General features: G+C 43.8%; 1 protein-coding gene across 3 annotated transcripts in view; it reads left to right on the top strand.

Annotated features, from left to right (window-relative positions):
* The first annotated feature begins 392 nt into the window (after window positions 1-392).
* LOC144607841 (MAGUK p55 subfamily member 3-like) overlaps window positions 393-20,227 on the top strand; it is a 54,976-nt gene continuing 35,141 nt past the window's right edge. For 2 of the 3 annotated variants that reach the window (XM_078424968.1, XM_078424966.1), the window contains exons 1-4: window positions 393-628; window positions 14,199-14,294; window positions 18,318-18,436; window positions 18,980-19,057. In XM_078424968.1, coding sequence (XP_078281094.1) covers window positions 14,270-14,294; window positions 18,318-18,436; window positions 18,980-19,057 — 222 coding nt within the window. In that variant the 5' untranslated portion in view covers window positions 393-628; window positions 14,199-14,269. Of the gene's footprint in view, window positions 629-1,343; window positions 1,479-14,198; window positions 14,295-18,317; window positions 18,437-18,979; window positions 19,058-20,227 lie in introns of those variants that run through there. The other variant, XM_078424967.1, reaches the window with a different exon arrangement.

Here is a 20,227-nt window from a genome sequence, read left to right as displayed (position 1 = left end):
AACTAAAGCAATATTAAACTAAACTAAACAATTTTCACTTGAAGCGGCCAGCTCCTGGCATGCAAGAGATGACCGACCAACAAACGACAGGGACGTACAAGAGAGAAAAAATACAATAAAATCATTTATAATTAAAAACCTGCATCATTCCAAGCAAAGCTTCCCAAGCAATCAATCTCCCACTCCAGTGTAAACATTAAACATATTTCTACCAGAAAATGGAAGAATCTGTATTTAAGCAGCAAGGTTTTAAATGCAAAAGATGCTTATTGAACAAAAGTGTATGCCTGTGCTGAAGCGGTTAATTGGCCTTGATGTGCTTTGTACCTCAAAGGGTTAATGTCTGCACAAGTGTTAAACTGTGTTACAGTAAACAACACGGAGAGTAGAAATGGTACATTAGCTCCTGCCACAGTAAGTCAGAGTGTGACGCAGCGAGCTATGCTTGTGGCCACAACCCAGGCATTTTCAGATGAAGCCGCCTTCCGATGGAGAGGCAGTGGAGAGATTTCACTAATTACCCAGGATGGAAACACCAGAGGATTTATCTCACTTCACAGTGACTGCATGATGTACAAAGCTCACTGAAATCTCAAGTTGATTATTCCTGCAAATACCAAAGGCTCTTGTGAGTAACAGTTTTCTCCCTTTTGCATTTTGGTGATAATTGTGAAGCAGACTTTAAAATTCTAGCAACCCATGTGTTTTTATACCCCCTTAATTCAGCTGATCCAAAAAGCGGACCAATAATGCAGTGGCACTGTTAAATCTTTTGGTTAAGATGTTTGATGCACCATACTAAATTCAGATGGTGGGTGAGGGGGTGTATTCTAATTCAGCTCTGGGGGGCATCTTAATTTCTTCACTGTTAAAACAGAGTTAGTCATGATAGAATCTGGGGGGGGGGGGGGGGAAAGCAGCCAAAGATTTGGAAGATGGCAGTGGAGCCGATTTCAAAATATACCCATGGACTGCAAATGCTAGTGTTTGCTCTGTGTCCCTCCCAGAAAATGCCTGCGTGCTTATGTGCTCTGCTCTGGCAAATCCCTGATTGTTGAACTGCTTGAAGGTTTTGACAGCAATGCTGCAGAATGCTCCATTTTCAAGATTTTAAAAGTTCTGCAGCCAGTTGCTTCCCTGTCAAATCTCGTGCACTCCAAGTAATTACTTTTTTATTAAAAAAATTAAAAACCAGTCTGCAGATGCAGTGGGTGTTACAGTTGAAAGATCAGGAAAAAGGCGTTGTAAATTGAGTTTGTCACAAGTAATGAGAATGATGTTTTTTTCTGCAGATATTTTACCGTTTCTACCAGTATGACAAGTACATGGATAGGAAAGGTTTAGATCGACATGGGGTAAATGCGGGCAGGTGGGACTAGCGTAGATGGGGCACGGTCAAGTTGGGCCGAAGGGCCTGTTTCCGTGCTGTATGACACTATGGCTTTCTGACTACATTGTGCTTGAGCGGCTTTCTTTACGTGAGTAGACTTTCTTTACGTGCATAAAATGCATTTAAATGATTTTTTTTAAATGCAATTAACATCTTAGTCGCCATGGATGAGTTGCATGGCTCTACTGTCAGCATTATAAATTTAAGGATAGATTTTTCAAACAAAGAAAGAGATAGGAATGGATATTTTTTTTAACTCTTAATTCACGGGAGATTTTTCTACAAAACCCAACATTAGTGTTAAAGGAAAAAAACTCAAAGTGCTGGAGGCACTCAGTGGCTCAGGCAGCATTTGTGAAAGGAATGGACAGGCAATGTTTTGGGTTAACCCTTCCTCAACGTTGAAGAGTTCATATCACAACATAACTTGAGAAGACAGGAGGGCTAGATTTTCCATAGTTGTACAGCATGGTTAAAGACCATTCAGCCCAACTTCTCTATGCTGACCAGGTTGGCATAGGGAGCTATTCACATTTGCCTGCATTTGACCCATAGCTGTCTAAACCCATCCCATCCACATGTCTGTCCAAATGTCTTTTAAAGGTCTAAATATCAAATACGTAAACACCTGTTAAGTCCAGTAAGAATGTTGTATGCTTCAATGGGACCACCTGTTTTTTTTAAAGAAACGTTTAATATACTATCTATGCGGAGTCTGCATGATTTTGCCATAATACCCAAAGACAAGCAGGTTAATAGGATAATTGGCAAATGTGAATTGCCTCTCATGTGTAGTTGAATGGCAGAATTCAGGGAGAATATAGATTGCAGAGAAAAATTAATGGAGGAATGGAATTGCTCTGAGAGCTGGCATAGACCCCTGTGGGCTGAATAGTCTTATGATATATTTCCACAGAGAGTGGTGGGTGTCTGGTATAAACTGCCCTGGCTGGTGGTGGAAGCAGGTACGACAGTGGCATTTGAGGTTTTTAGAAAGGTACATGGATGTACAGGGAAAGGTGGGAGATGGATCACATGCAGGCAGAGATTAGTTACCTGGTATCATGTTCTGCATGGATATAGTGAGCTGCAAGGCATGTTCCTGTGCTGTACTAGCCTATGTCTATGAGAGCTGGCATTGACTTAGTGGGCTGAATGGTCTTTTATGTTCAAATGAAATATGAAACCCTAACATTATTAATTAACTTCGCTACCATTTAAATTGACCACCATGCTAATTAACACACTGCATGTAATGCCATTTAACTCCTTCAGAAGTAGATCATTAAAGTGAATTTTAATGTTTATCAAACAAAAAGGCAAATATTTAAACTTTTCATATCTAGCTCACAATAAGCATTATAAAATAAATGAAAGTAGGCTTGATGATAATTTAATGAAAATAGTGCAAAATATTGTTATATTGTTCTTTTGGGAAGAATCATGGGTTTGCTCCTTAAACATCAATGAATAATTTATTCTTTGCACTTTACTCTGAATCCACAAGACAACACTAATTCCAAGGATTCCTGTAAGAAGTATGCAATTTAGTCAAACTCTCTGGATTATAAACAGGTCGGATTATTCAGTGAATGAGGGATGGAACTTGGTGAATAAAAGAATCCATAACCATCAGATTGGGGAAATCTGAATAAAAATAGAAAACGCTGGAAACATTTGGGCGGTCAGGCAACACCTGTGGAAAGAGTAACAGTCTATATTTCAGGTCTGCACTCCTTGATCAGAGATCCTTTGGGAAAGCAAACACAAGACAAGATCAGCAGAGTGGCACAGGGGTGGAGTTGCTCCCTCAGAGCACCAAAGGCCCGGGTTCGATACTGACGACAGGTGGTATCTGTGCAGAGCTGTACAGTTTCCTTGTGGCCGCATGGGTTTTCTCTGGGTGCTCTGGTTTCCTCCCACATCCCAAAGACGTACAGGTTTGCAGGTTAATTGGACCCGAGTGTGAAAGATGCGAAAAATGGGATAACATGGAACTAGTGTATGGTGATCGATGGTCGGGATGGACGGTGGTCCAAAAGGCCTATTTCCCCACTGTATTTCTAGTTTAGTTTAGAGATACAGCATGGAAACAGGCCCTTTGGCCCAGCGAGTCCATGCCTATCAGCGATCCCCGCACACGCTTAACACTATCCTACACACTCAGGACAATTTACCATTGTTTTACCAAAGGCAATTAACCTTAAACCTGTACATCTTTGGAGTGTGGGAGGAAACTGGAGCACCTGGAGTAAACCCACGCAGGTTATGGGGAGAACGTACGAACTCCGTACAGAGAGCACTCGCAGTCAGGATTAAACCTGGGTCTCTGGCTCTCTAAGGCAGCAATTCTACCACTGCATCACCCCGTTCTAAACTAATCTAAAGTTAGCTGTAGGTAGCAGAAATGGTGATGGTGGGAAGGGTAAAACAGCAAATATATAACAGAAAAGGCAAGATCAGATGACTTGTGTTGCTAACTGATTATGCTTCTTTGTAGAAGGGTCTCGACCCGAAACGTCACCCATTCCTTCTCTCCTGAGATGCTGCCTGACCCGCTGAGTTACTCCAGCATTTTGTGATCAAAGTCAAAGTCAAAGTCAACTTTATTGTCAATTTCCAGTTAGTTTACACAGACAGAAAATCGAAATACCGTTTCCCACAATCCCGAGGAATAAAGTGCATTAAATTAAGTTAAAATTAAAAAGGCACAGCAAACAACAATCAATATAAAATATAGTCACTTCAATGAAAAAAAGATGAAGATGAATATATTACAATAAAATATAATGAACAGTAGTGCAAAGCCTGTCCATAGCAGCGTTAAAAAAAAGTGTCTGGTGCTGGATGTGCGTGTGTGTGTGGGGTGTTAAAGTCCAGGTCCAATGGGGGCAGGGGAGAGAGGAGGGAGGGAGGGGAGAGAGTTCAGCATCCTGACAGCCTGGTGGGAAAAACTGTTCTTTAGTCGGGTGGTGCTCGACCTCAGGCTGCGAAACCTTCTCCCTGAAGGCAGGAGGGTGAAGAGGCTGTTGGAGGGGTGGGAGGGGTCACCCACAATGCTCAATGCTTTGCGGGTGAGGCGGGTGGTGTAAAGGACCAGGAGTGTTGGGAGTGAGGCGCCAGTGATCCTCTCAGCAGTGTTCACTATGCACTGCAGGGTCTTACGGCTGGAGGCTGTGCAGCTTCCGAACCACACAGTGATGCAGCTGCTGAGGATGCTCTCGATGGCGCCTCGGTAAAAAGTGTACATGATGGGTGTGGGGGCTCCCGCTCTCTTCAGTTTGCGGAGGAAGTAGAGGCGCTGCTGGGCTTTCTTGGCGATGGACGTGGTGTTGTTGCTCCAGGAGAGATCCTCGGTGATGTTCACCCCCAGGAATTTGGTGCTGCTCACCTGCTCCACAGCAGCACCATTGATGGTCAATGGGTGGGGGTGTTGGGTGTGCGTTCTCCTGAAGTCGACAACAATCTCCTTTGTTTTCTCCACATTCAGGAAGAGATTGTTGTCTGTGCACCACGCGGCCAGCTGGTCCACCTCCTTCCTGTAGTGGGTCTCGTCGTTGTTGCTGATGAGACCCACCACGGTTGTGTCGTCCGCAAACTTGACGAAGTGGTTGGAGCTGTGGGTGGGTGTGCAGTCGTGGGTCAGCAAGGTGAAGAGCAGGGGGCTTAACACACATCCTTGTGGGGCCCCCGTACTCAGCGTGATGGTGTCCGATGTGTTGCTGCCGACCCGTACAGACTGGGGTCTGGCAGTGAGGAAGTCCAGCAGCCAGTTGCAGAGAAGGGGGCTGAGGCCCAGATTTGTTAGTTTACAAACCAGCTGCTGGGGGATGATGGTGTTGAATGCTGAGCTAAAGTCTATGAACAGCATCCTAACATATGAGTTTTTAGTGTCCAAGTGGGTGAGGGCTGGGTGTAGAGCAGAGGAGATGGCATCCTCAGTGGACCGCTTAGCTCGATATGCAAACTGAAATGGGTCCAGGGAGGGGGGGAGGTTGGATCTGATCTGCTTCATGACCAGCCTCTCGAAGCACTTCATGATGGTTGAAGTCAGCACTACAGGGCGGTAGTCGTTGAAGCAGGATGGAGGAAAAACGGATCCAAAGTGATTATTGGCAGAAGCAAGGAACTGCTAAAGCTGGAAACCTGTGCAAAACACAAAGTGCTGGTGAAACTCTGCAGGTCAGGCAGTATCTGTGGAGGGAGTGGACCATTTCAGGTCAAGACTCTTCTTCAGAGTCTGAAATGATTCCAGCGTCTGAAGAAGGGTCCCGATCTTAAACTTCGCCCATCCATTTCCTCCGCAGATGCTGCCTGACCTATTGACAGGCAACCAGTCAACAGTTTTACAAAGCCCAGGTCCACAATTAAGAAAAAAAGTAGAGATACAAAGATAAATTTGAAAAAAAAGTGATGTGGAAACAGATATCCATATATATGGGATAGAATAACAGGCCAGGTTAAAGACAAATACTGGGGTTATGGGGAGAAGGCGGGAGAATGGGGCTGAGAGGGAAACAGATCAACCATGATTGAATGATGGAGTAGACTTGATGGGCTGAATGGCCTAATTCTGCTCCTAGAATTTATGAACTTATGAACTTATGAACTCCACCAACAGGGTACCATTGGGCCGAACAACAGTTGCCAGTTCACCTAATTATAGTTCTCCAGAGTAACTCCAAACTCAAAACGTGTTCTGAACAAATAAAAATGCATTAAAAACAATAGCTATCGTTTCATCTAACCCACATTGCATCAAACTATTAGCTTTGCGGAAACTAAAGCGGAAGTGGCGGTGCCTAACGGCTGCGGCTCGCTAGCAGTCTGTTCGTCTTTTTTCCTTTTTTTTTGTTGTGTGTCGGTGTTGGGATGGTTTTTGGTTTTTTTTGGTTGTGTATGTGTGGGGGGTGGCGGTGTGGGTGGGGGGGTGGTGGTATGGGTGGGGGGACGGGGGAAACCTTTCTCTTTTAGGTCTCTTCCCCACGGCGCGGGGTGCGGCTCGGCCGCGGGGCCTTCCATCGCCCGGTGCGGCTCGGCCGCGGGACCTAACATCGCCCGGTGCGGCTCGGCCGCTGGACTTAACAGTGCCCGGTGCGGCTCGGCCGTGGGGCCTAACATTGCCCGGCGCGGCTCGGCCGCGGGACTTTTCATCGCTGGTGCGGCTCGGCCGCTGGACTTAACATCGCCCGGTGCGGCTTGGCCGCGGGGCCTTCCATCGCCCGGTGCGGCTCGGCCGCGGGACCTAACATCGCCCGACGCGGCTCGGCTGCGGGACTTAGCTGCGCACGGCTCGGCCGCGGGGCCTTCCATCGCCCGGCTCGGCCGCGAGACGTTTCAGCGCCCGGTGCGACTCGGCCGAGGGGACTTCCATCCCCTTGCGGGGACTGTGCGGGTCGGTCGGGGACGAGCTGCCTGTCCGTGGGCGTGGGGAAGAGAGTGGAAGTTTTGTTGCCTCCATCACAGTGAGGGGGTGTTTGGAGTCACTGTGATGGATGTTTGTGTTGGGGTCATGTGTCTTGTGTTCTTTTTCTTTTTTGTGTGACTGCTATGTAGTTTCGTTCGGTACCTTGGTACCGAATGACAAATAAAGCTCTGTTGAACTGTTGAACTGTTGAACATTGGCCGCTTGCCCAGTGACCTTACCTTTTGTCTACTCTGAAGAGAATGACTCATGTGTGGATACAATCCAAAGGCCATTTGAATTGCCCGGGCCAATTATTCTTCCTGCAAAGAAATGGCATGAAGCAACCTAATAATCGGAGGCACATCAGCAATACGTTTGGGCTTTTATTGTCATGTGTACTGAGGTACAGTAAAAAGCTTTGTTTTTGCATGCTGTCCAGTCAGATCAGATAATACTATACCTAAATACAATCAAGCCAAACTCAAGTACAATAGGTAGAGAGAAGGGGTATGTACAGAGTGAAGAATATAATTCTCAGCATGGTGGTGCAACAGTTCCAGAGACTAAATCCAATATCAATAAAGAGGTAGTAACAATCTGAACCCCAGCCATGGAAGGACTGTACAGAAGCCTGATAACAAAAGTGAAGAAACTGTTTCTGAGTCTAGCGGTGTACGCTTTCAAGCTTCCACTTTCAATAACTTCCAGAAGGGTCTCAAGCCGAAACGTCGCCTATTCCTTTTTTTCCGGAGGTGCTACCTGACCCTCTGAGTTACTCCAGCATTTTGTGTCCATCTTCAATAACTTCCACTTCTACAATTCCTTTAATGTAAAACCTTGCAATGCACTCTATAGTATGATTCTCGAGGAAGAAAACTGAAGTCAAACTACACAATTAGTTATTGGGGGCAGATGACCAAAAGTGTGGCTGAAGAGGTGTGGTTCAAGACCATGGGGAGGCAGAGGCTTATGCACTGAGCTCAAGGAGTTTAGGGTCTTAGTGACTGCAAGCATGGCCACCGATGATGAAGTGATTAAGTTCAAGGATGATCATTGGGCCGAGCAGGAATTTGCTTAGGAGTGTGAATTTTAAAGTGAACATGTTGCTTATATGGAATCAAATGTAGGTCAGTTCTTTGAACAGAACTTGGTGCAGAGCTGTTTTTTATTGTCCACATCTTGGCTTTCCATTGGATATTGGAGCATAATAAATGAAAGGAAGGTGAGGCCATTCAAACACTTAGTCTCTCAAAATCTATTGATCTGCCTTGACTATATTGAGCAAGGAGCATCCACAGCACAGTAGGGTGTAGAGTTCCAATGAATAACCACCCTCTGGGTGAAGAGGTTTCGTCTTGTCTCTGCCAAGAAAAGGCTGCCTCCTTACTTTGACGTTGTGGACCAGGGTTCTAGATATAGACACAAAATGCAAGAGAAACTCAGTGGGTCAGGCAGCATCTCTGGAGAAAAAAACCAGGTGATGTTTTGGGTCGAGACCCTCATTCAGTCTGAGAGTTGGGGGAGAGGGAATCTAGAGGTGTGAAAAGGTACAGAAGAAATCGGAGAAGGCACCGATGGCCAAGGAGCCCACAATGGTCCATTGTTGACTGTGGTGAGAAGAGGTGAGAACGAAGAGGTATGAAGAGTGAAAGGAGCAGGATGACTAGGGTGGGGGAGGGACAGTGAGAGAGGGAATGCAAGGGTTACTAATCGGACATTTTCACCTTCTACCTAGCTTGAGCATGCTAAGATCACCCTGGAATCCCCCACGCCCCCCCACCGGCTCTGCTCCAGTGGCAGATGTCAGATCTACTGTTATGAGGGTAAACTCTCAGAAAGCAACCGTCCTAGATGGATTCCCTGGACAGGCTTTAAAATTGTGCACTAATCACCTGGCCACAGTCTTCGCTGATACCTTTAACCTCCCACTTAACGTTGTGGTAAGATGCTGAGGTGCAGAAGATGATGAGGGGCATGGATCAAGTGAACGCTCACAGTCTTTTTTTCCATGATAGAGAGGATTTTAAAACTAGAGGATTAAAACTATGAGGATTAAAGAAGAGGAGGTACGGACACTTTTGAAAAATATAAAAGTGGATAAGTCTCCAGGTCCTGATAGGATACTCCCTAGGACATTGAGGGAAGTTAGTGCAGAAATAGCAGGGGCTATGACGGAAATATTTCAAACGTCATTAGAAACGGGGATGGTGCCGGAAGATTGGCGCATTGCGCATGTTGTGCCTTTGTTTAAAAAAGGTTCTAAAAGTAAACCTAGCAATTATAGACCTGTTAGTTTGACGTCTGTGGTGGGAAAACTAATGGAAAAGATACTTAGGGACAATATATATAATTATTTGGATAAACAAAGCCTGATTAGAAACAGTCAACATGGATTTGTGCCTGGAAGGTCATGTTTGACTAATCTTCTTTAATTTTTTGAAGAGGTTATCAGGGAAATTGATAAGAGCAAGGCTGTGGATGTTGTCTATATGGACTTCAGTAAGGCATTTGACAAGGTTCCACATGGAAGGTTGATTAAGAAGGTTAAATCGTTGGGTATTAATAGTGAGGTTGCAAGATGGATTCAACAATGGCTGAATGGGAGATACCAGAGAGTAATGGTTGACAATTGTATGTCAGGTTGGAGGCCAGTGTCTAGTGGAGTACCCCAAGGATCTGTGTTGGGTCCACTGTTGTTTGTCATTTACATTAATGATCTGGATGATGGTGTGGCAAATTGGATTAGTAAATATGCAGATGATACTAAGATAGGTGGTGTAGTTAATAATGAAGTAGAGTTTCAAAGTCTACAGAGAGACTTGGGCCTTTTGGAAGGGTGGGCTGAAAGATGGCAGATGGAGTTTAATGCTGATAAGTGTGAGGTGCTGCATTTTGGTAGGACAAATCAAAATAGGACGTACAGGGTAAATGGTAGGGAATTGAGGAATGCAGTGGAACAGAGGGATCTGGGAATAACTGTGCATTGTTCCCTGAAGGTGGAATCTCATGTGGATAGGGTGGTGAAGAAGGCGTTTGGTATGCTTGCCTTTATAAATCAGAGCATCGAATATAGAAGTTGGGATGTAATGTTAAAATTGTACAGGGCATTGGTGAGGCCGAATCTGGAGTATGGTGTGCAGTTCTGGTCGCCAAATTATAGGAAGGATGTCGACAAAATGGAGAGGGTACAGAGGAGATTTACTAGAATGTTGCCTGGGTTTCAGCACTTAAGCTACAGAGAGAGGTTGAACAGGTTGGGTCTTTATTCTTTGGAGCGTAGAAGGTTGAGGGGGGACTTGATAGAGGTTTTAAAATTTTAAGAGGGACGGACAGAGTTGACGTGGGTTGGCTTTTCCCTTTAAGAGTGGAGAAGATTCCAACAAGGGGACATAGCTTCAGAATTGAGGGACAAAAGTTTAGGGGTAACATGAGGGGTAACTTCTTTACTCAGAGGGTGGTGGCTGTATGGAATGGGCTTCCGGTGGAAGTGGTGGAGGCAGGCTTGATTTTATTATTTACGAGTAAATTGGATAGGTATATGGATAAGAGGGGATTAGAGGGTTATGGTCTGAGAGCAGGTAGATGAGACTAGGTCAGAGAGAGTGGTCGGCGTGGACTGGTAGGGCCGAACGGGCCTGTTTCCGTGCTGTAGTTGTTATATGGTTATATGGTTATAGAGGGCATCGGTGAGAGGGGAGATATTTAAGAGGGAACTCAGGGGACAACTCAGTGAGTAGTACACATCTGGAATGAGATGCCAGAAGAAGCTGCAGAGCAGATACAATTATGACATTTGAAAGACATTTGGACAGCTACATGGATAGGAAGGGCTTAGAGGGCTATGGGCTACATGCAGACAAATAGGACTAGCCCAGGATGCTAACTTGGTCAGCAGGGAAAATGCAAGGTGGTGAGCCTGTTTCCATGCTGTACAACTCTATGACGATGACAATTCTGTCCCCATCTGTTTCAAGGAAATCTCCATCGTTCCCCACTGCTATCAGAGTCCGGAGCCAATCCTCTATCACACCCCTTCCCTGAGTTGCTGCCACATACTCTTACCCTTCTACTTTATTCCATTACTGTACTGACTTTTTATTTCCAGTACTTGGTTTTGATCACATTAAATGGTGGTGCTGGCTCGAAGGGCCGAATGGCCTCCTCCTGCACCTATTGTCTATTGTCTATTGTTTTTGCCCTTCTATCTTGCACCATTCTACTGTTTAGTACTCAGAATTGCATTTATTGTTGCATTTATCATTACTGTACGTGCAGTGTTTACTCTGTGAGCTCCACGTGGATGCGGTATTCATTGCATCCTGTTGCACATGACATTAAGATCATCTGTAACCTGTAAGACATCAGTCAACTCAGAGGGTTTAACGAATAAAAAATTGTTATTGTTTAGTGACCCGTAAGAGCACAAAAATTGTATTATTATAAGTTCATATATTCATAATTGATAGGAACAGAATAAGGCCATTCGGTCCATCAGGTCTTCTCCACCATTCAATCCTGACTGATCTATGTCTCCAATCTAATCCCATTATCCTGCCTTCTCCCCAAAACCCCCGACACCCGTACTCATCAATAATTATTGTTTATTTACTGTTGGTGATTTATTTGTCTGTTTTTTTCATCGACATATATTGGACTATTTTGTTGCTCATTACTAGTGTTACAGAGTATTATGTTTACATATCTGTTGTGCCGCTGCAAGTAAGAATTGTTGCATTTTGGGACATATGATAATAAAAGACACATGTATCCTTTCAGTGCTATCAATGTGGAAGAGGCATCATAAAGCGGCCTTTGCAAAAGTCTAAATGGTGTGAATAAATTAAAACAAAAAAAGATAACTGAGAAATGTTGCTGAACACAGGACCAGAGCCCTGTAGGACTGTTACTAGTGTTATAATGGACATTTCTACTTCAGAGGCTATTAATTTGAATTCTGATATTAGTTCTGATGTCAAGAAGATAATAAATGTTTTCCAAACTGTATAAAAAGCAGACTCAAGATGTTGAGCTTTCAGTGAGAGTTGCATGATTCTGTTTTACAAGCATGTCTTTATATTGCACTCCCTGCACTTCAACGTAAGGCTGCTTCTCGGTGTGATATTGAGCCACCCAGACCAAGGAAGCCCTGGCTTTTATCCCAGTCAATTACTGAATTCATTGATCGCGGTTGAGAGCAGCTGGCATCAATATTGTTGCAATGAAGAAGGTACGAAAAATAAACCAGACCACTCTTCTCATCAGAGACACAAAAGACTGCAGGTGCTGGAATTTCATATTAATCCAGCTATTTCCTCTCTCCGCAATCAGGAACAGCTAACCTGGAACATTATATGTCCTTAGGTAGACATAAAAAGCTGGAGTAACTCAGCGGGACGGGCAGCATCTCTGGAGAAAAGGAATAGGTGATGTTTCGAGTCGAGACCTTTCTTCACACATCATCTGTCCATTTCCCTCCATGGATGCAGCCTGACCCATCGAGTTCCTGCAGCACTTTGTGCTTTTCCCTTTTCTAATCTTTAATTTTCAATCCTCTATCGGAAAGGTGAATGGATAAATGTTTACAAAAACTTTGTGAACTGAAAATTGCTCTTTAATCCTGCAGTATTTGGTTCCAATTTTTGCAACAGGCCTTTATATCAATGTTAGTTGATATAAGTGCAGCAAGTTAGTAAAAATAACCTGCATGCACTTGGTGAAAGGCACAGAGTGCTGGAGTAACTCAGCGGCTCAGGCAGCATCCCTGGAGAACATGGATATGTGATGTTTCAGGTCGGAATCCTTCTTCAGACTGTTTGGTCGAGGGATGTAGGCATTTATTTGAAATGTTCACAAACAAAATATTTCTAATGAATGCTGTTGTTGCTTAGATATTAAGACTGACTTGTCTGTTACTTCAGCAGTAGGAACAGCAGTTTACAATAGGAATAGGTGATGTTTTGGGTTAGAACCCTTCTTCAGACAAGGGTTTCAACGTGAAACATCGCCTATTCTTTTTCTCTAGAGATGCTGCCTGATCTGCTGAGTTACTCCAGCATTTTGTGTCTTTCTTCAGTATAATCGAGCATCTGCAGTTCCTTCCTTCTCAGCAGTATACAAGATGGCTTGGATTTATTCACAGGGAATAATAGAGTCTAGGGAATGTGGTAGAACAGAGAGATCGAGGACTACAAGTACATAGTTCCCTGAAAATAGCATTGCAGGTAAATAGGGTGGTGAAGAAGGCCTTTGGTATGCTGGCCTTCATCAGTCAGAGAATTGTGTATAAAAGATGGAACATTATATTGCAGTTGTACAAGGCTAAGATTAGAGTACTGTGTTCAGTTTTGGTCACCCTGCGATAGGAAAGATGCCAATAAGCTGGAAAGAGTGCAGAGAAGATTCATGAGGATGTTGCCAGGAATCGAATGTCTGAATTATAGGGAAAGGTTGGGCAGGCTAGGACTTCATTTCTTGGAGCACAGGAGTATGATGATTTTATAAAGGCGTATAAAATCGTGAGGGGAGTAGAGAGAGTTAATGTACAGAGTCCTTCTCCCAGGGCAGGGGGAGCAAGAACACAGCACATAGGTTTTGGTGAGATGGGAACAATTTAACAGGAACCCGAGAGGCTGCTTTTTTCACAGAGAGGGTGGTGGGTATATGGAGCAAGCCACACGAGGAAGTAATTGAGGCAGGTAAAATAATATTTTTAATATATTTAATATTTCTATTTAATATTTTAAAAGAAACAGTTGGACAGGCATATGGATAGGAAATATTTGGAGGGTTATTTCCACGAGTTGTAGTTCTACTCAATAACCAAAGTCTGTAGTCTCTTTTTTGCTCCGGTTTATTTTCACCCAGATGTTTAGACCGTAATGTTGTATCCTTATTGTTTTGATGTGGTTATGCTTTATTCTTAATTGTTAACTGTATGTTTGTGTTGTCATTTGTGAGCGGAGCACCAAGGCACATTCCCTGTATATGCACATACTTGGCCAATAAACTCATTAATTCATTCATTCATTATGGCCAAACTTGGACATGTGGGACTAGCTCAGTTGGGACATCTTGGTCGGCAGGGAGTTGGGCTGAAGGGAATACTTCCGTGCTGTATGATTATGTCTTGTGGGCATGCAGGCAACTTCTCAGGTCAACCTGTACGACAGCAACCCTGGCACAGGAATGGCTCTGCAGGCTTCGGTCACATTCTGCTAACATCATGAGCTGCTCGAGATTCCTGCCTCTGCAGTCTCCCGTGACTCCATTACGAGCTGCATCTTTTTTCCTGGTGAGCTGGCCCCGTGCAACATCGAATTCCTGCATCCCAGCTGATTACGTGGCCACCGTGCGTATTTAGTTGGCAAACAGCTGCTCATTAATACTTTTGGTCTGTTGCAGGAGTGTCACTAAACGAAACATTAGTATCCTCAAACGTGAATGGCCTGCTTTCCTGATTCAGTCTGATAACCATGCCGGCTCTATCAACTGCAGCAGGTAAATATATAACTCTTCCTAGATTTACACTAGTAAATCATTTTCAATGATTGTACATTTCTTGCTTATTCTTTATAATCAAGAATCACTTTTCACGCTAGATCTCTTTTTTTAAAACAGCCATTTTGCATTAAGGGTAATCCAGAAACGTCACCTATTCCTTTTCTCCAGAGATGCTGCCTGACCCGCTGAGTTACTCCAGCATTTCTGTCTCCCATGGGTTTAAACCAGCATCTGCAGTTCCTTCCTACACAATCCAGATCTTTTAACCAGAAGCACTGATATAGGGGAATTAAATAAATATTGAAAATGCAGATCATCAAAATATTGATTTGGATACCAGTCCAACTGCAAAGATGGAAATGTGAATTAATAATTCAAACAAACCATGAGCTGTTCAGCAACATCAGTGGAGAGAGCAAAATAAAGTTAATGTTTCCAAAGGATAATCTCTCATCCTGATCTGCTGAGTATCTCCTGAATTTTTGATTGGTTATTCTGGTTTGGAGTGCACATACAAGTACATCCAACTAAGTGGGCACATATCCCTAGAGCAAGGCAAGCCATGGATGATTTTCAGACACAAAATGCTGGAGTAACTCAGCAGGCCAGGCAGCATCTCTGCGGGGCTTGGGTCGCGGACATTTCACCGTCCGGCGCGGCCTAAGATAGGTCGCGGGATATTTCTCTGCTGGGCGGGGGCTTCAATGTCGGGAGCCACGACCGCCCCGACGTGCAGCAACAGCGGCAGCAGCAGCAGCGTGTTCGCCCGCCCCGGATCGGACTTATCATCGGCGGAGCCGGCCGTCTTCGGAGGCTGCGGGAGCGGCTGCGACTCGCCTTCGGCTCGGGCCGCTGCGGACCGTCCGGCGCGACCTCCAACCACAACAACCTGACCGCGGGAGAGGACAGCAGGAGAAGGGAAAGACATTGTGGCCTTCCATCACAGTGAGGAGAGGACTGGAGGAGACTCACTGTGATGGATGTTTTCTTGATGGATGTTTCTTTTGTGTGTTTTGGGGGTTGTGTAATTTTAATGCCTATTTTGATGCTTTTGTTGTTGGACTGTGGGTGACTGAATTTCGTCCAATTTGGATGACAATAAAGCTATCTTGAATCTTGAATCTTGAATCTTGAAAAGGAACAGGTGACGTTTCTGGGTCGAGACGCTTCATCGTGTCTACCTTCGGTGCAAACCAGCATCTGCACTTCCTTCCTACACACACAAGGATGATTTTGTTCACTATGGCTTTGTATGTGTTTCAGTCATGGTTTGCAAAGTGAATACGAAAAATGGGGAAAAAAAACGTATATCAGTAAAAAAGTCTAATTGTTACAAAGGTGTTTTCATTGAAAACAATGAAAAACCCAAGGGCTGATGCCAATTTGTTGAGAAACAGAGTACAAGCCTCATTGTTTACTTGACAACCAAAAGAGAGGCACCGTGCTGAAGTGTGCAACATACATTAAGATGGAATTCATTACCAAGTTTACTCAGAGGATGGTGAATCATTGCCACAGACGGCTGTGGAGGCCAAGTCCATTTTTAAGGTGGAGACTCTTGATTAGTAAGGGTGTCAGGGGTTATGGGGCAAAGGCAGGAGAATGAACTTGAGAGGGAAAGATAGATCAGCCATGATTGAATGGCGGAGTAGACTTGATGGGCTGAATGGCCTAATTCTGCTCCTAAAACTTATGGACTTATGAAGTTAATGTATATGAAATACAACTCCCATTTCTGGCAGTCATTTGCAAATAATGCAGTTTTTGTTTAATAGTTTAGTCAAAATATATGGTTGTCACGAGTGACGCATTGACTGCTGATTTCTAATTCCTCTTTAAATGAGGTTTGCTAAGCCAGTTCCATGAGCAGTCGAGAGTCAGCCATTTTAACAGGTGTTGGGTTCTATATATATAAACTGCACTATTTACAGATTGCAGATTTGTTTTCTGAAACATTAATAAACCATGTAGATTTTTTAGACATTCGCGATCGTCATTACTGTTGATAGATTATTAAATTTGTATTGTTATTGATGAGTGACTAAATTCAGATCAGAATGGAATCTTGGTCGCTGGTGCAATGAAACTGTAGCACAATTTGCTGCATCTTTGTAAGAAAATAACTGCAGATGCTGGTACAAATCAAAGGTATTTATTCACAAAATGCTGGAGTAACTCAGCAAGTCAGGGGAAGCCCCATTTCCTGAAGAAAAGTCTATCCCCTTCTCCCAATTCCTCCGTCTATGCCGCATCTGCGCCCGGGATGAGATGTTTCACACTAGGGCATCAGAGATGTTCTCATTCTTCAGGAAACGGGGCTTCCCCTCTTCCATTATAGATGAGGCTCTCACTAGGGTCTCTTCTACATCCCGTAGCTCCGCTCTTGCTCCCCTACCCCAATTCGTAACAAGGACAGAATCCCCCTCATTCTCACCTTCCACCCCATCAGCCAGCGTATCCAACAAATCATCCTCCAACATTTCCGTCACCTACAACGGGACCCCACTACTGGGAATAAATGCTGTACCTTTGTGCTACCTTAAAACATAAATCCACACATATTTATTAACCAGATCTTTAAGATTAAAGAAGAAAAATTAACAGGAACTGCGAATTGTATCAGTTGAAACAATCACGGCTTTTCAACGATATTTGGATAGATATTATAGATAGGAAGGGTTTAGTGAGCTGTGGGCCAAATGTTGGCAAATGAGGCAAATGACGTCTTGGTCAACTTGGCTCAAATGGCTTGTTTACTTGTTGAACAGCTCTAACTGTGTGACTCTTGAACTGTTATAGCTTAGAAAGTGGATTTCACTCTTTTCTGGGGGCAAAAAACACTATTGCATCAAGGACTATTTGCGTCAAATTGGATAACTCCAAAACAAAATTAATAAATTGGTCAAAAACAATGTATTCAATAGACAATAGACAATAGACAATAGGTGCAGGAGTAGGCCATTCAGCCCTTCGAGCCAGCACCGCCATTCAATGCGATCATGGCTGATCACTCTCAATCAATACCCCGTTCCTGCCTTCTCCCCATACCCCCTCACTCCGCTACCCTTAAGAGCTCTATCCAGCTCTCTCTTGAAAGCATCCAACGAACTGGCCTCCACTGCCTTCTGAGGCAGAGAATTCCACACCTTCACCACTCTCTGACTGAAAAAGTTCTTCCTCATCTCCGTTCTAAAGATTCTATAGATACACTTGGAATACAACCCCAAAACACAATCTCCATAGTTCTTGATAACAATCACTCACATAAGCTTGGGTTGTTTGAAAAGATCTTGTGCTGTGGAAGACAAGGAGAATGACAGTTATCTTTGTGAACAGCTTCCAAAGACATTGTTCTTTAGGAGGGGTTCAGGTAGAGTGTGGCATTTCTGACGAGTCTCAGAGTAGGATATTTGCAGAAAGACATGTCTTGACTCTTGACTCTTGATTTTCTTAACTACTTTGAATCTTGACTCTCTTGACATTTATGACTCGATGTGTCTTCCTCAATATTTCCCCCCCCCCCCCCCCCAATTGACAGCAGTAAGACTTTATTGGATAATTGTATTCATCTATGAAACGAGCTGCTGGAAGAGGTAGTGTAAGAAAATAACTGCAGATGCTGGTACAAATCGAAAGTATTTATTCACAAAATGCTGGAGTAACTCAGCAGGTCAGGCAGCATCTCAGGAGAGAAGGAATGGGTGATGTTTCGGGTCGAGACCCTTCTTCAGACTGGCTCTGTCACAAAGTTTAAGGAACATTTAGACAGGTACATGAATAGGATGGGTTTAGAGGAACGTGGTCCAAGTGCAGGCAGGCAGGACTAGTGACAACAGAAAAGAGACAACAGACTTTGGTTATTGACTAGAACTATCACTCGTGGAAAAAAGCTGTTTTTATCATAGTGCGATGATCCCATGGTGTATTTATGCGGTGTTTTCTACGACTATCCCGTGGTATAATGTTCCGGTGTTAACAACAAAAATGCAACAGGGAATTATCGTGGTGTTCTTATTGCAGGGTTACACGAGGTCCTGGCTCTTCTGACTGCACAGCTTAGACCAGATGCAAATCTCACGGCAGAAATTGGCTTCCTTTCAGAAGTCTTCAGCGAAAATAGTTTCAACTCACTCATAAAGGTAAGAGTATTGCAATGCAGATGCACTAAACATTCACCACGTTTACGGCAACCCAAAGCTGCCCCTGCCAACCCTGGTTTCGGGAAGTAATTGTATAAAATGCAATTTGTGGGAATAGGTGTAGACCACATTAAAGATATTGGATATTTGCTTCATGTGGGCTTGATTGGAAGATTACTGCAGAATACTACTGTGGCCACATATTGTCAATTGATTCACACTAAGCATTGAATATGGTGGCTTGCAATCTTGGACGCTTTCATTCTGCCTGTTTCTATCAAACACAACTCAACACCTGAAACGTCAACCATTCCTTCTCTCCAGAGATGCTGCCAGCATTTTGTGTCAATACTGAAAAAGTTTGGTGCATCCTTACGAAGATAATTTTTTTAATACTGCACATTTCAGAATATCAGATCTGTGTATGGATGGGAGGTTAAGTATCTACCTCCCCAGTCTGGCTGATTTTTAGCTGGTTATTTAAGTGCAGATTTACTAGGAGAGAGGAAAACATTGTGTTAACATTCTCCATTTCCATTCCAGATCCATCAGAAGCTTCAGCAGTACATCCGACAGAGCCCAGCACCTGCAGTGCACTGCGCTGCAGCTTTGGCTAACGATGTAAGTAGTGCCATAGAGCCAAAGAGTCATACAGCACGAAAACAGGCCCTTCAGCCCAACTCGTCCATGCCATTTAGAGTGTGTAGATACACGATAAGGGAATTAAGTTCAGTACGAGGTAAAGCTAGTAAAGTCCGATCAAAGATAGTGCAAGGGTCACCAATGAGGTACTGTAGATAGCATTTCAGGACTGCCAAAGGATTGTGTCCATGTTGTATAGCTCTGACTTTGACTCTGGATGGTCTATAACCAGAGGCATATGATTCGGGTAAGGGTAAGAGAGCTCGATGCTATCTGACAAAAAATATTTCCACTCGGAGGTTGGTTGATATCTATAAGTAGTCTGCCTGAGGGGAGAGGGAAGCAAGAACCTTCCTAATATTTAGGAACTATCTGGATGAGAGCTTGAATCACCGAGGCAGAGAAGGCAGTGTGGGTAAATGGGATTGGTACACATGGGTTCTTGCTTGGTAACGAGAAGCCAAAGATACTTTTTCTGTGCGGCATGACTCAATGAACGATCTAATCATCTCGTTATTCCCCTAGCTGTCTTTATTTACCCAGAAATGTTATGGAAATCCCATTTCTTTATTGCCATAGTGGTGTTTGACTCGATGTATCCATGTACATGCTTTAGACCTTCAGTAACCTGAGTGTCTTGGTCCTAAATCCACAATGAAGATTGAAGGAAAAATATTTAAAAATTGACTTTCACTTGAGAAAGAGCTGCTATCCAATCAACTAGTTAGAGATTTGGCCAGATGAGCCAACAAAGAACTATAAATCCTTCCTAATCTATGGATTGCACTTCTGGTGAAGTGTAATGAAGTGATACCGTAAGTGGTATTCATGATAGTGCACTGGCATCGTTGATCAGCATTTTTATTCCACTGCCTCTCATGAGCTAATTAAAGAAGGATCTCAACCCAAAACGTCACCCATTACCTCTCTCCAGAGATGCTGCCTGTCCTGTTGAGTTACTCCAGCATTTTGTGTCTATCTTCGATTTAAACCAGCATCTGCAGTTCCTTCCTACACAATGTAAGGCCAACGTTTGCATTACAGCTGGGCTGCAGATAATGGTGGCAGAGGAACTGCATTGGTTGCATTGGTTGCAAAGTTAGGATATATTATTTTTCTTAAGACTGTACAAATTAGTTCACTCACTAA

This window comes from Rhinoraja longicauda, chromosome 29, assembly GCF_053455715.1.
Source record: "Rhinoraja longicauda isolate Sanriku21f chromosome 29, sRhiLon1.1, whole genome shotgun sequence".
Taxonomy (NCBI): Eukaryota; Metazoa; Chordata; class Chondrichthyes; order Rajiformes; family Arhynchobatidae; genus Rhinoraja; species Rhinoraja longicauda.
Note: the sequence above shows the minus strand (reverse complement) of the source record. Positions and strands in the feature narration are given on the sequence as shown.